The sequence below is a fragment of the Oncorhynchus masou genome, chromosome 22 (assembly GCF_036934945.1).
Source record: "Oncorhynchus masou masou isolate Uvic2021 chromosome 22, UVic_Omas_1.1, whole genome shotgun sequence".
NCBI lineage: Eukaryota > Metazoa > Chordata > Actinopteri > Salmoniformes > Salmonidae > Oncorhynchus > Oncorhynchus masou.
The window spans coordinates 34,737,145-34,750,527 of record NC_088233.1 but is presented as its reverse complement, the minus strand read 5'-3'; the positions used below and the strand labels follow the sequence as shown (position 1 = coordinate 34,750,527).

General features: G+C 44.6%; 1 protein-coding gene across 1 annotated transcript in view; it reads right to left on the bottom strand.

The window, feature by feature from the left end:
• Positions 1–13,383, bottom strand: part of LOC135509378 (N-terminal EF-hand calcium-binding protein 2-like) — a 148,166-nt gene that overhangs the window by 31,505 nt on the left and 103,278 nt on the right. Inside the window, exons 6-8 of the mRNA XM_064929995.1 lie at positions 8,230–8,369; positions 7,662–7,789; positions 4,889–4,968 (exon numbers count right to left, since the gene is read on the bottom strand). Coding sequence (XP_064786067.1) covers positions 4,889–4,968; positions 7,662–7,789; positions 8,230–8,369 — 348 coding nt within the window. The remainder of the gene's footprint in view (positions 1–4,888; positions 4,969–7,661; positions 7,790–8,229; positions 8,370–13,383) is intronic.

Genomic DNA, 13,383 nt, shown 5'->3' with positions numbered 1-13,383 from the left:
AAACCGTGGATTGATGGCAGCATTCGCATGAAACTGAAAGCGCGAACCACTGCTTTTAACCAGGGCAAGGTGACCGGAAACATGACCGAATACAAACAGTGTAGCTATTCCCTCCGCAAGGCAATCAAACAAGCTAAGCGTCAGTATAGAGACAAAGTAGAGTCGCAATTCAACGGCTCAGACACAAGAGGTATGTGGCAGGGTCTACAGTCTATCACGGATTATAAAAAGAAAACCAGCCCCGTCACGGACCAGGATGTCTTGCTCCCAGGCAGACTAAATATTTTTTTTGCCAGCAACCAAAACATACGGACACTCCTTCACTGCAGCCTGCGTGAGTAAAACATTTAAATGTGTTAACCCTCGCAAGGCTGCAGGCCCAGACGGCATCCCCAGCCGCGTCCTCAGAGCATGCGCAGACCAGCTGGCTGGTGTGTTTACGGACATATTCAATCAATCCTTATCCCTGTCTGTTGTTCCCACATGCTTCAAGAGGGCCACCATTGTTCCTGTTCCCAAGAAAGCTAAGGTAACTGAGCTAAACGACTACCGCCCCGTAGCACTCACTTCCATCATCATGAAGTGCTTTGAGAGACTAGTCAAGGATCATATCACCTCCACCCTACCTGACACCCTAGACCCACTCCAATTTGCTTACCGCCCAAATAGGTCCACAGACGAGGCAATCTCAACCACACTGCACACTGCCCTAACCCATCTGGACAAGAGGAATACCTATCTGAGAATGCTGTTCATCGACCACAGCTCAGCATTTAACACCATAGTACCCTCCAAACTCGTCATCAAGCTCGAGACCCTGGGTCTTGACCCCGCCCTGTGCAACTGGGTACTGGACTTCCTGACGGGCCGCCCCCAGGTGGTGAGGGTATGTAACAACATCTCCACCCTGCTGATCCTCAACACTGGGGCCCCACAAGGGTGCGTTCTGAGCCCTCTCCTGTGTTCCCTGTTCACCCACGACTGTGTGGCCATGCACGCCTCCAACTCAATCATCAAGTTTGCGGACAACACTACAGTGGTAGGCTTGATTACCAAAACGACGAGAAGGCCTACAGGGAGGAGGTGAGGGCCCTCGGAGTGTGGTGTCAGGAAAATAACCACACACTCAACGTCAACAAAACTAAGGAGATGATTGTGGACTTCAGGAAACAGCAGAGGGAGCACCCCCCTATCCACATCGATGGGACAGTAGTGGAGAGGGTAGTAAGTTTTAAGATCCTCGGCACATCAAAGCAGGGACCAAGAGACTGAAAAACAGCTTCTATATCAAGGCCATCAGACTGTTAAACAACCACCACTAACATTGAGTGGCTGCTGCCAACACACTGACTCAACTCCAGCCACTTTAATAATGGGAATGGATGGAAATTGATGTAAAATATATCACTAGCCACTTTAAACAATGCTACTTAATATAATGTTTACATACCCTACATTACTGATCTCATATGTATATACTGTACTCTATATCATCTACTGCATCTTTATGTAATACATGTATCACTAGCCACTTTAAACTATGCCACTTTGTTTAGATACCCTACATTACTCATCTCATATGTATATACTGTACTCGATACCATCTACTGCATCTTGCCTATGCCGTTCTGTACCATCACTCATTCATATATCTTTATGTACATATTCTTTATCACTTTACACTTGTGTGTTTAAGGTAGTAGTTTTGGAATTGTTAGGTTAGATTACTCATTGGTTATTACTGCATTGTCGGAACTAGAAGCACAAGCATTTCGCTACACTCGCATTAACATCTGCTAACAATGTGTATGTGACAAATACATTTGATTTGATTTTTTATTTGGTAGCATTACCTTGGTAGCATTACCATAACTTGGGTCAAACGTTTCGGGTAGCCTTCCTCAAGCTTCCCTCAATAAGTTGGGTGAATAGGGCTATCTTCTATATACCACCGCTACCTTGTCACAACACAACTGATTGGCTCAAACTCATTAAGAAGGAAAACAATTCCACAAAAAAACTTTTAACAAGGGACAACTGTTAATTGAAATGCATTCCATGCAGCTGGTTGAGAGAATGCCAAGAGGGTGCAAATCCGTCATCAAGGCAAAGGGTGGCCACTTTGAAGAATCTCAAATATAAAATATGTTTCGATTTGTTTAACACTTTTTTGGTTACAAATTATTCCATATGTGTTATTTCATAGTTTTGATGTCTTCATTATTATTCTACAATGTAATGGAATGAGTAGGTGTGTCCAAACTTTTGACTGGTACTGTAATAATACAATTACATTTATATTTACATTAAAAACCAAAGTCTATGAGAATTCCAGTCCTTCCAATAAATGTTATACCCCTTGATCTTCAATAATATTGTTTTGCCTGAGCATAACTGCAAATCTATGGACTTATTAGCCAGAACAACTCTGTTGTTTATGATTTTGATTATGTCTTGGAGGCCTGATTGGGCTCATTGATTCGAGATGAAAAATAAATGCTGCGCTCATGGAATGGCATGCTTTGAGTGCTACTGAAAAGTGCTATTTCCATGTGAAAATGAACGTCATATGCTGCATTTGCTATTGGTCTCTTGTTCACCTGTTTGTTGATGACACTTTGATATCTTGGTAATATACAGCTGTTTAAAGGGCAAATCCACAGATGAAACAATAACAAAATGGACGCCCCGCTTCTGTTTTGGTAAATGCTGAGGCCTGGAGAAACGTAACCACTCTCAGATTGATAGACAGAACTATGGATGCAAGGACGGACCATCCATGATATCAACATGATTGTTTTAACTATGCTATAGGCTATCAAATGTACAATGTTTACAAACATTTATATATATATCCATTGATTCTTGAAGAATATATATATATTATTTAAAAGTCCAAAAATGGATGTAGCAACTACAGATTGCCCCTTTAAGTCTGTCAAAACTGCGAGTTTGAGCAATTGTCCATAGGCCATGCTCATGCTCAAACTCGCACACTTAAAAAAATAAAAATAATTCAACATGAATTAGATTGAGCAATAAAAGCCCCACTTTTATTCCATAAGCTGGGATCCGCACTACGCAGCTGTTGCAAGAGCGCATTTTCACTGGCTGTCCACTGGTTTCAAAAACAATGATTGACAGGCAGCTTAAACTTCTTGAATTCAACCATTATTGTGTTCGAATACACATTTAGATTTGTCTTATGGCTTGGGGGTAAAAACAGTGGAGAAGCCTTTTTGTCCTAGACTTGGCACTCCAGTACCGCTTGTAGAAGAGAGAACTGTCTATGACTGGGGTGGGCTAAATTGTCATGATAATCAGTGATTTCAAGTTTATAGTCATCAATTTCTGAGCTGATCATACCGAAGTTGAAAATACAAACTGCATTTTCTAAGATAACACAACATGTACAAATTTCAAAGATTTTACTGAGTTTCATTTCATATAAGGAAATCAGTCAATTTAAATACATTCATTAGGCCTTAATCTATGGATTCAAAACAAAGGTATGGACATAGATAAGAAAACCAGTCGGTATCTGGTGTGACCACCATTTGCCTCATGCAGCGAGACACATCTTCTTCACATAGAGTTAAGTTACAATCAGGCTCTTGATTGTGGCCTGTGAAATGTTGCCCATCTCTTCTTTGCTGGCTATGCAAAATTGCTGGATATTGGTGAGAACTGGAACACGCTGTTGTACATGTCGATGCAGAGCATCCCAAACATGCTCAATGGGTGACATGTCTGTTGAGTGTGCAGGCCATAGAAGTTCTGGGACATTTTCAGCTTCCAGGAATTGTGTACAGATCCTTGCGACATGGGGCCGTGCATTACCATGCTGAAACATGAAGTGATGGCGACAGGTGAATGGCACGACAATGGGCCTCAGGATCTTGTCACAGTATCTCTGTGCATTCCAATTTCCGTTGATAAAATGCAATTGTGTTAGCTGTCAGTAACTTATGCCTGCCTGCCTGCCCATACCATAACCCCACCACCACCATCGGGGACTCTGTTCACAACGTTGACATTAGCAAGCCGCTCACCCAGCTGACGCCATACACGCTGTCTGCCATCTGCCCGATACATTTGAAACCGGGATTCATCGTGACAGTGGCCATTGAAGGTGAGCATTTGCCCACTGTCAGTTACGATGCCAAACTGCAGTCAGGTCAAGACCCTTGTGCGGATGACGAGCACACAGATGAGCTTCCCTGAGATGGTTTCTGACAGTTTGTGCAGAAATTATTTGGTTGTGCATACCCACAGTTTCATCAGCTGTCTGTGTGGCTGGTCTCAGACGATCCCGCAGGTGAAGAAGCAGGGTTGTGGAGGTCCTGGGCTGGCGTGGTTACACATGGTCTGTGGCTGTGAGGCCTGTTGGACGTACTATCAAATTTTCTATCAAATTTTCTCAAACGATGTATGGTAGAGAAATTAATATTAAATTCTCTGGCAACAGCTCTGGTGGACATTCCTGCAGTCAACATTCCAATTGTACGCTCCTGCAAAACTTGCAAAATTGTTGTCATTGTGTTGTGTGACAAAACTGCACATTTTAGAGTGGCCTGTTATTATTCCCAGCACAAGGCACACCTGTGTAATGGCCATGCTGTTTAATCAGCTTCTTGATAATCCACACCTGTCAGGTGGATGGGTTATCTTGGCAAAGGAGAAATGCTCACTAACAGGGATGTAAACAAAATTGTGCACACAATTTTATAGAAATAAGCTTTTTATGCGAATGGAACATTTCTGGGATCTTTTATTTCAGCTCATGAAACATAGGACCAACACTTAATATGTTGCATTTGTATTTTTGTTTAGTGTCATTTTTGTATTTTATTACAATACTTTTTTTGAGCAGGATGGGTGTTCTTACCTTGTTCTCAAGGCGTCCAATTAGCTCAGCTAGTCGGTTGATCTGTGCCTCCAGCGTCTCTTTCCTTACCTCCACCACCCCTGATAGAACAGAGTCAACACACTCCCAGCATTCAACACCTGAAGCCAACACATTCTCAGCATTCAACACATTTTATGGTACAGATCTTTTCCTCCAGAGAATATTTGAGGCAATTAAAGAGTTCCAACCAGGTCTGATAAATAGGGAATAAAATGTGTTAATCAGGAAAAATCATGACTATTCAAGGTTTGACATTGAAATATATAGCTTGTGCCTCAGCAGAGAAGAGGCCTTTATTGCTTTTCAGCTCTGTGTAGAAAGCAATAACACATTCTATCCTAACGTACTTGGCTCTTGCGATTAGCTTTGCCTTTGTGAGTCACCCTGGATAATAGTGTGTGCAGTAAAGGTCCAGCCAGGACGACAATGACAATATAATGAAACACACTGAGAGGCCCTGTGTTAAGAGGCCTCAGTGAGGCAGAAATGAATAGGAAGGCCAATAATATTAATCCTTCCATTCTTCTCCCCTCTATGTGATGCAACATAACCAATTAATGGTGGAAAAGGGCTTTCTGCTCTTTAAAATCATCACCTCTCAAGGTGCCAAGCCAATTAGAGGATGACACTTCCCCCTGTGTTGATGAGAACAGAGGCACAGAGCTGAGAGGGGCTGTGAAATTTTGGAACCTACCAGTCATAACCATAGAGACGTTTGAAGCATGCATATAGCAGGCACATTTGGTCAGTTGGGGCTGAATGGATGTCCATGCTGTTTGAGCATGCTCTCTGTCATACACAGGGGAGCAGTCATTATTCCTGACTGGCCATGCTAACAACAGACAGCCATCTCCATGTGCAGCTGCCTTAGCAACATATGGCAGTCGCAGATGTTTGCAGGAACATTTTCATTCCACACACTGGTGCCTGCACACTCACACACACAAGCACAAGTACACCCTTGTCAAAATACATGGAGGAGTGTGGCTTGCCTCAGGTAACATTGAACAATGAACAATGGCTCATTTAAAAACAACATTACTCCCATAGTGTCACATAGTCCTGCAAGGAGGCAGTTCCACAAATCTGATTAGCATGAATGTTTAAATTTAGAACATTCACTGGCAAGGTATTCCCTGATCAATGAAGAGAGAGCACAGACAGATTCTGCAACAAGAATGTTTAGTCTGCCATTATAAAAAAAGAGGGATATTGCAATATTGCAGGAACAACTATAGGAAAAAAAATCATATTTATAAATATATTTGATAAAAGTGTGAGGGAAAGTCAGGAAAGAACGAGTGAGTCTAAGAGTGAGAGACAGAGAGAGGGGGAGGGGGCACAGGGAAGTATTGATCAATATTTTCTTCCTGATAAAATAAATGACAGGCCAGACCAAGCTGGCCCCAATCAACTCCCTATTTCCAGCCGCTGACAGCTGTAATACTGGCTTTTATTGCCCAAACTGTCAGGTTTATGAGTGTCTGTGGGAAATGTTTAACTGGTGTCAGGCTTTAAGTAATGGACTCAAAATTGCCCCTTTCTATAGACAGTTTCTATGGTTTCCATGTCATTCTAATGTAATTCTATAAAGCCTGTTAATAAATGAGAGCAGTTTGGACTGTAATTCATTTGTGAGGCCATAGCCAGAAGCTCTAACTCTGCTTTTCAGTGGAACCACTCTCTAATTGAAATGAGGAATGGATTCAGTGGAAAAGGGATTATTTATCCCCATTGAAAAGTTAGTTTTCAGCACTTGGTCTACTCCCAAACCATTGTACACCACAATACATAATGCTTATCTACTGCATGCATGATGCATACTGATTGTGCACTCGTGGTTTATTCTGTAATTGCTCTGAATGCTGTACGTTATGCAAGCTGCTTTAAATTGATATATTCCAGAATTATCTTTGAGACAGAAGCATGAAACAGCTGAAATGTCATTGTGGTTCTGAATGAATGAAGGAATCTACAAATGAGGGTGTCTGGCATATGCACACTGGTTTTGGTAGACTGATATTGCTACTCAAACCCATAGGCCTACATGTGCTGCTTTACAGCAGCTCACTGCAGAACCAACTCTAACTGAAGTGATGGCTGCATGCAGAGTATAATGTATTTGACTTTTTGATCTGCATATCTGTGTCATTGTTACAGCCGCCCCTCCCTCCCTCCCTCCCTCCCTCCCTCCCTCCCCCTCCCTCCCTCCCTCCCTCCCTCCCTCCCTCCTCCCTCCCTCCCTCCCTCCCTCCCTCCCTCCCTCTCGTCCTCTCTGTGGGAGAGCTGGAGCCGCTAGTCACATCTCCATGTTCCTATAGATGATTGATTGAGAATGTAGAAAATGGGAAATAAAACACTCTGCTTGAAGAGAACAGTGCTTTTGATTTCCATTCTGCTTGATTAATTCTACCAGGCTTGTCTCCAAGCTAATCACAAATGCAAATGACAAATGTATGTCAGACTTCCTTCAGAATTTTCTTTTTTACATTGCATTTGGTTCAGGTGACACATGTCTACATTCTGCTTAAACGGTTTGTGTTTTAAGGGGAGAGAGAGGGTGTTTTGTGTTCTTATGGGAGAGAGATGGAGACAGAAGGTAAAGTACATCACTTAAATGAATCAGCAGATTGTAGAAGGGGCTGGATAATTGACTCCAATCCATACAAAACGTCTTCAGTGAGAGACTATATACTGTAGGCCTATGCCAGTGTACAGTATGTTGTGTGTGACACAGGCATAGAGGCCTCACCTGTAGCAGTGTTGATGTTCCTTGGGGCAGCATCCTTGGCAGCACTGACTCTGTTGTTAGGAGGGTAGTCAGGGACTGGGTTCTCATAACATTTCTCTGGAACCTGTTGACTGACCTTAGTAGGGTACCTATACAGAGGGAGTGAAAGACAGACAAACAAAGGAAAATACCCAGTCAGTTGTACCACTGAATGCATCTTCCACATTTAACCCTCTGAATCAGAAAGGTGCAGGGGGCTGCCATAATCAACATCCATGTCTTTCAGCACCGGGGGAACAGTGGGTTAACTGCCTTGCTCAGGGGCAGAATGACAAATGTTTACCTTGTCAGATCAGGGATTCAAACCTGCAACCTTTAGATTACTGACCCAATGCTCTAACCACTAGGCTACCGGCTGCCCCAGAGAGGGATGAGAGATGAACGAGAGAGAATGAGGGTGGATCACAGTAGCCAGAGAAGGCACATTGCTAGGAACCTGAGTGATTTTCATTTGGGGTACTTCCAGGCTAAATTTCACACACATAATGACGTGACACAGCAGTGGTGTCCTCCTCACTCCACAACTCACCCTGACTGACTACAGTGCTGCTCGTCAATAGCGTCCACAGCACTCTCCACCGAGTTCAGCAGAGAATGGATCTGATTGGCTGATTCCTTCAACAGGAAGCGGGTAACAAATTGCTCCACATTGGTCCCTCGTTCATACACCTGGCGAGAGGAGAGATAGATAGAGGCATAGGGGGGATGAGATAGAGGATGAGAGAAGCCTTAGCACCCTTCTGCCCATCTGAACACATATCAAATAAGTCCCTCTCTGCATGTCTTTCACTGCCTCTGAAAGCTTCCTTCCTGTAGAGTGCTTTTAGAACAACATTTCCCCCCCCAAGGTTGAAGACAGGCACTTTCTCTGAGCTTAAGAGAAAAAATGAAATATAGGCAGTAGTCAGCTAGGATGCAGCCTTGGCCGTACTCATCTATAGTCAGTTTAATTTCACTGGTTGAAATAGACAATATTCTTCCTGCTTTGCCATTGTGGGGAAATGGTTTGTGCTGTCAAACAAGCTTTATGTTCTTTTGGATAAACTTAATTGTCAGCTCTTGTAAGCAGACACACAATGAGATTTCTAAGATAATTAGAACACTTTGTTACATCAGCCTTATAATTAATTATCACAGAAAAACGTAAAAACAGGCCAAGAAAATAGAAAGTGAATATCGAATTCCATTATCTCAGCCAATGTCAGCTGTAGGTTCAGAAACAATTTGCATACTGGTCTGATAAGAACAAATTAGATAATGTGCTGAGACTTTTCTATGACTTTGTATTGGCATTTCTGGTGATTGCATACCAAAGAATGAACATTAATCCAAGTCTCATCATTGCTTGATAATATGAAATATAGTCTACTGTGTGACGAGAGAATCTACCAAGAGGATGTCTGATACTTTAGAAGAGTTATGACTTTGTTCTCAAATTGCACACTATGGACATTGCTGAGCTGGTAGAGTAACGATGCAGACAGAATGGAATCTGGGGTTGGTGCCGTGGCCATGTTTCATCAACATCAGATTTTGTTTCTCGAGGTTGTAGAGTTCAGGTTATAGTGTGACAGCAGGAAGGAGGAGGTTTAAGAGTGTGGTCATTCCTTCACCATCCTCTATCTCTGCCCCTGTCTCTGCCTCTGTCCAGTCTCTGACCCAGTCTCTGCCTCTGACCCTGTCTCTGACACTGTCTCTGGCTCTGACCCTGTCTCTGACACTGTCTCTGGCTCTGACCCTGTCTCTGACACTGTCTCTGGCTCTGACCCTGTCTCTGACACTGGCTCTGACACTGTCTCTGACACTGTCTCTGACATTGGCTCTGGCTCTGGCTCTGAATCTGTCTCTGACACTGGCTCTGACACTGTCTCTGACCCTGTCTCTGACACTGGCTCTGACACTGGCTCTGACCCTGTCTGACACTGGCTCTGGCTCTGGCTCTGACCCTGTCTCTGACACTGACTCTGGCTCTGACCCTGCCATCTGACCCTGTCTCTGACACTGGCTCTGGCTCTGGCTCTGACTCTGTCTCTGACCCTGTCTCTGACACTGGCTCTGACCCTGTCTCTGACCCTGTCTCTGACACTGGCTCTGGCTCTGACCCTGTCTCTGACCCTGTCTCTGACCCTGTCTCTGGCTCTGGCTCTGACCCTGTCTCTGACACTGGCTCTGACACTGTCTCTGACCCTGTCTCTGTCACTGGCTCTGGCTCTGGCTCTGACTCTGTCTCTGACACTGGCTCTGACACTGGCTCTGGCTCTGACCCTGTCTCTGACACTGGCTCTGACCCTGTCTCTGATACGGTCTCTGGCTCTGACCCTGTCTCTGACACTGTCTCTGGCTCTGGCTCTGACCCTGTCTCTGACACTGGCTCTGACACTGTCTGTGACCCTGTCTCTGACACTGGCTCTGGCTCTGGCTCTGACCCTGTCTCTGACACTGGCTCTGACACTGGCTCTGACCCTGTCTCTGACACTGGCTCTGGCTCTGGCTCTGACCCTGTCTCTGACACTGGCTCTGACACTGGCTCTGACCCTGTCTCTGACACTGGCTCTGGCTCTGGCTCTGACCCTGTCTCTGACACTGGCTCTGGCTCTGGCTCTGACCCTGTCTCTGACACTGGCTCTGGCTCTGGCTCTGACCCTGTCTCTGACACTGGCTCTGACACTGTCTCTGACCCTGTCTCTGACACTGGCTCTGACCCTGTCTGACACTGGCCCTGACACTGTCTCTGGCTCTGACCCTGTCTCTGACATTGGCTCTGACACTGTCTCTGACCCTGTCTCTGACACTGGCTCTGACACTGGCTCTGACACTGTCTCTGACACTGGCTCTGACACTGTCTCTTACACTGTCTCTGACACTGGCTCTGGCTCTGGCTCTGACCCTGTCTCTGACACTGGCTCTGACCCTGTCTCTGACACTGGCTCTGGCTCTGGCTCTGGCTCTGACCCTGTCTCTGACACTGGCTCTGGCTCTGGCTCTGACCCTGTCTCTGACACTGGCTCTGACACTGTCTCTGACCCTGTCTCTGACACTGGCTCTGACCCTGTCTCTGACATTGGCTCTGACCCATTGGCTCTGACACTGGCTCTGACACTGGCTCTGACACTGTCTCTGACCCTGTCTCTGACACTGGCTCTGACACTGCTCTGGTCTCTGACACTGGCTCTGCTCTGACACTGGCTCTGACCCTGTCTCTGACACTGGCTCTGACCCTGTCTCTGACACTGGCTCTGGCTCTGGCTCTGGCTCTGACCCTGTCTCTGACACTGGCTCTGGCTCTGGCTCTGGCTCTGACACTGACACTGGCTCTGACACTGGCTCTGGCTCTGGCTCTGACCCTGCCTCTGCAGAGAGGAGATGATGGATTCTATAAAGGACTATACTGCAGTCTGCACCAAAGTAATACTTATAGAATTAATATAGTAGACCATACAGCAATCAAGCATGCCAGTATTTTCATTAAAAAACATCAAAACAGTGATACAATGTTGTTTACAAGTACAGGGTGTAAATTAGGGACAGTATCAGCAAGAGGTAATGGTTTATGCAATGGATTGAAAATATACTGCACGCACAGCTATGTCGACACTGGTCATAGTGCTGGAGATAATGAAAATGAGGTTGAAAAGTGGTGTAATTGCCCTTTAAGATTGTTTGCACAAACAGAGACTATTTGATTGATCTTAGTATACAAATTAGCTTCAGATCATTTGATATTGCGTCCGTCATGTTTTGTGTGCATATGACACACAAGTAGAGCAACATATGATACATGAAGCCTGCGGTTGGCCTTGTGTACTGCACTAATGGTCCGCCCGCTGAACGGTCCTCCAGGGGAGACAGACAGAGAGGTCTATTAGTAGTGTGATAGTAACACAGGCAGGGTGAATACTACAGTGTTGGCTCACAGGTCCATATTCTATTACGCTGAGGTCGCCAGGATAGCGTGTGTGCGCAGAGTGCAGCCCGTTAAAAGGATGTGGGTTCAAAGCCCTGCATCATTGACAAGTTAGAGGATTCCCAGCTCTAGTAGAGGGGTTGAGGAAAAGTACATGAATTTGGAAAACTGATTATCAAATGGCTGGCCCAGAGAAATAGCCACAACCTCGAAATGCATGTGAATAGAGCTCATTTCCCAAAATCTGTAATTCAATTCAGAGCCATCCATATCAAATGGCGACTGAATAAGGTATATCTTGTCTCAGATGTACCTGTAATATGAGTAACAATTCAGAGGTGAGAAAACCAGAAAAGGTGTTTCGTTAACTAATGGGCTTGTTAAATATCAAATATTAGTGTCCTGAGCAGCAGGTAGCACCTAATGCAAAGCCCTTTCAGCCACAGATCATATCATTGTAGGTCATTACCACAGGAGGTTGGTGGCACCTGAAATCGGGAGGATGGGCTCGTGGTAATGGCTGGAGCGGAATAAGTGGAATGGTATCAAAAACATCAGACACATGGTTTCCTTGTGTTTGATGCCATTCCATTTGCTCTGTTCCAGACATTATTATGAGCCGTCCTCCCCTCAGCAGCCTCCACTGGTCATTACACAGGGAGCGAGAAAGCATTAATAGATAACATCAAGACTGGCTGCTGTGGGCTGATTACAGATTACCTTGCTGCTCTGTGTGTGTGAGCTGAAGGGCCTGATGATAAAGAGGACTATGATCTCTTCCTTAACAGGGTCTACCTCCAGGGACAGACACACACAGGAAGGGTCTCAGACAGAGGCATTGCGTGATAAAGGCTTTCAACAGTCAGAAAACGAGACATAATGAGGGTTGAATGCAGTGTGAGACAGAGAGATACCTGAATTGAGTTGAGTGATATCTGCCACTTCTATCCCTCTCAGAGTAGGCTCCTATAAGATTATGAAAAATCTAGACATACAGTAACCTCATATTTTTATGACTTCTAAGATGACGGTGCCTGATGATTCCTTATTGATAATGTGTGAGCCTTTGCTTCCTCAAATACTTTATTATAAAGCAATTATACCCAAGAGGCCGTGCTAAACTACTTTTTTAGCACGGATGTGCTGCAGTCATAGGTACGAAGCGGAGCGGACTACCGTAGATCAGCATAGCTGTGCTAAAAAAGTTGTTTTGCACACCCTTTTGTGTATAATTGCTTTTCTACAAGGGGTTACCAATTACATTAAAAACTTTATTTTGATAAATGTATTCATAGGCTACTATTTCATCCCTTAACAAAAATACAGGCCTAGTCCCGACACCTCTATTGTTGCTAGCCAAGCGGCTGGCCAATCATTCTATCGGTCAGGTTGCCATGCTGGCTGGCAACGCTTTTATCCTTTGCATCCAAGCTAGCCTACTAAGGCTAACAATCACTTCATTCACCTTGGGGCGGCAGGTAGCCTCGTGGTTAGAGCATTGGGCCAGTAACCGAAAGGTTGCTTAATTGAATCCCTGAGCTGACAAGGTAAAAATCTGTCATTCTGCCCCTGAACACTGAACCACTGTTCTGAACCACCACTGCAAACTAGCTGCATTTCATTTGGTTTGACCTGCTTTTTTATTTACATTTCTTTCTTTGTATACATCCATAAAAATTATGCTGATTCATGACTTCGACTGGCTGAGAAAATACATCTGCCTCGTCCTGACACGTTAATTCTCAATAGGACAGTGGAGATCAAATGTCAATATTGAAA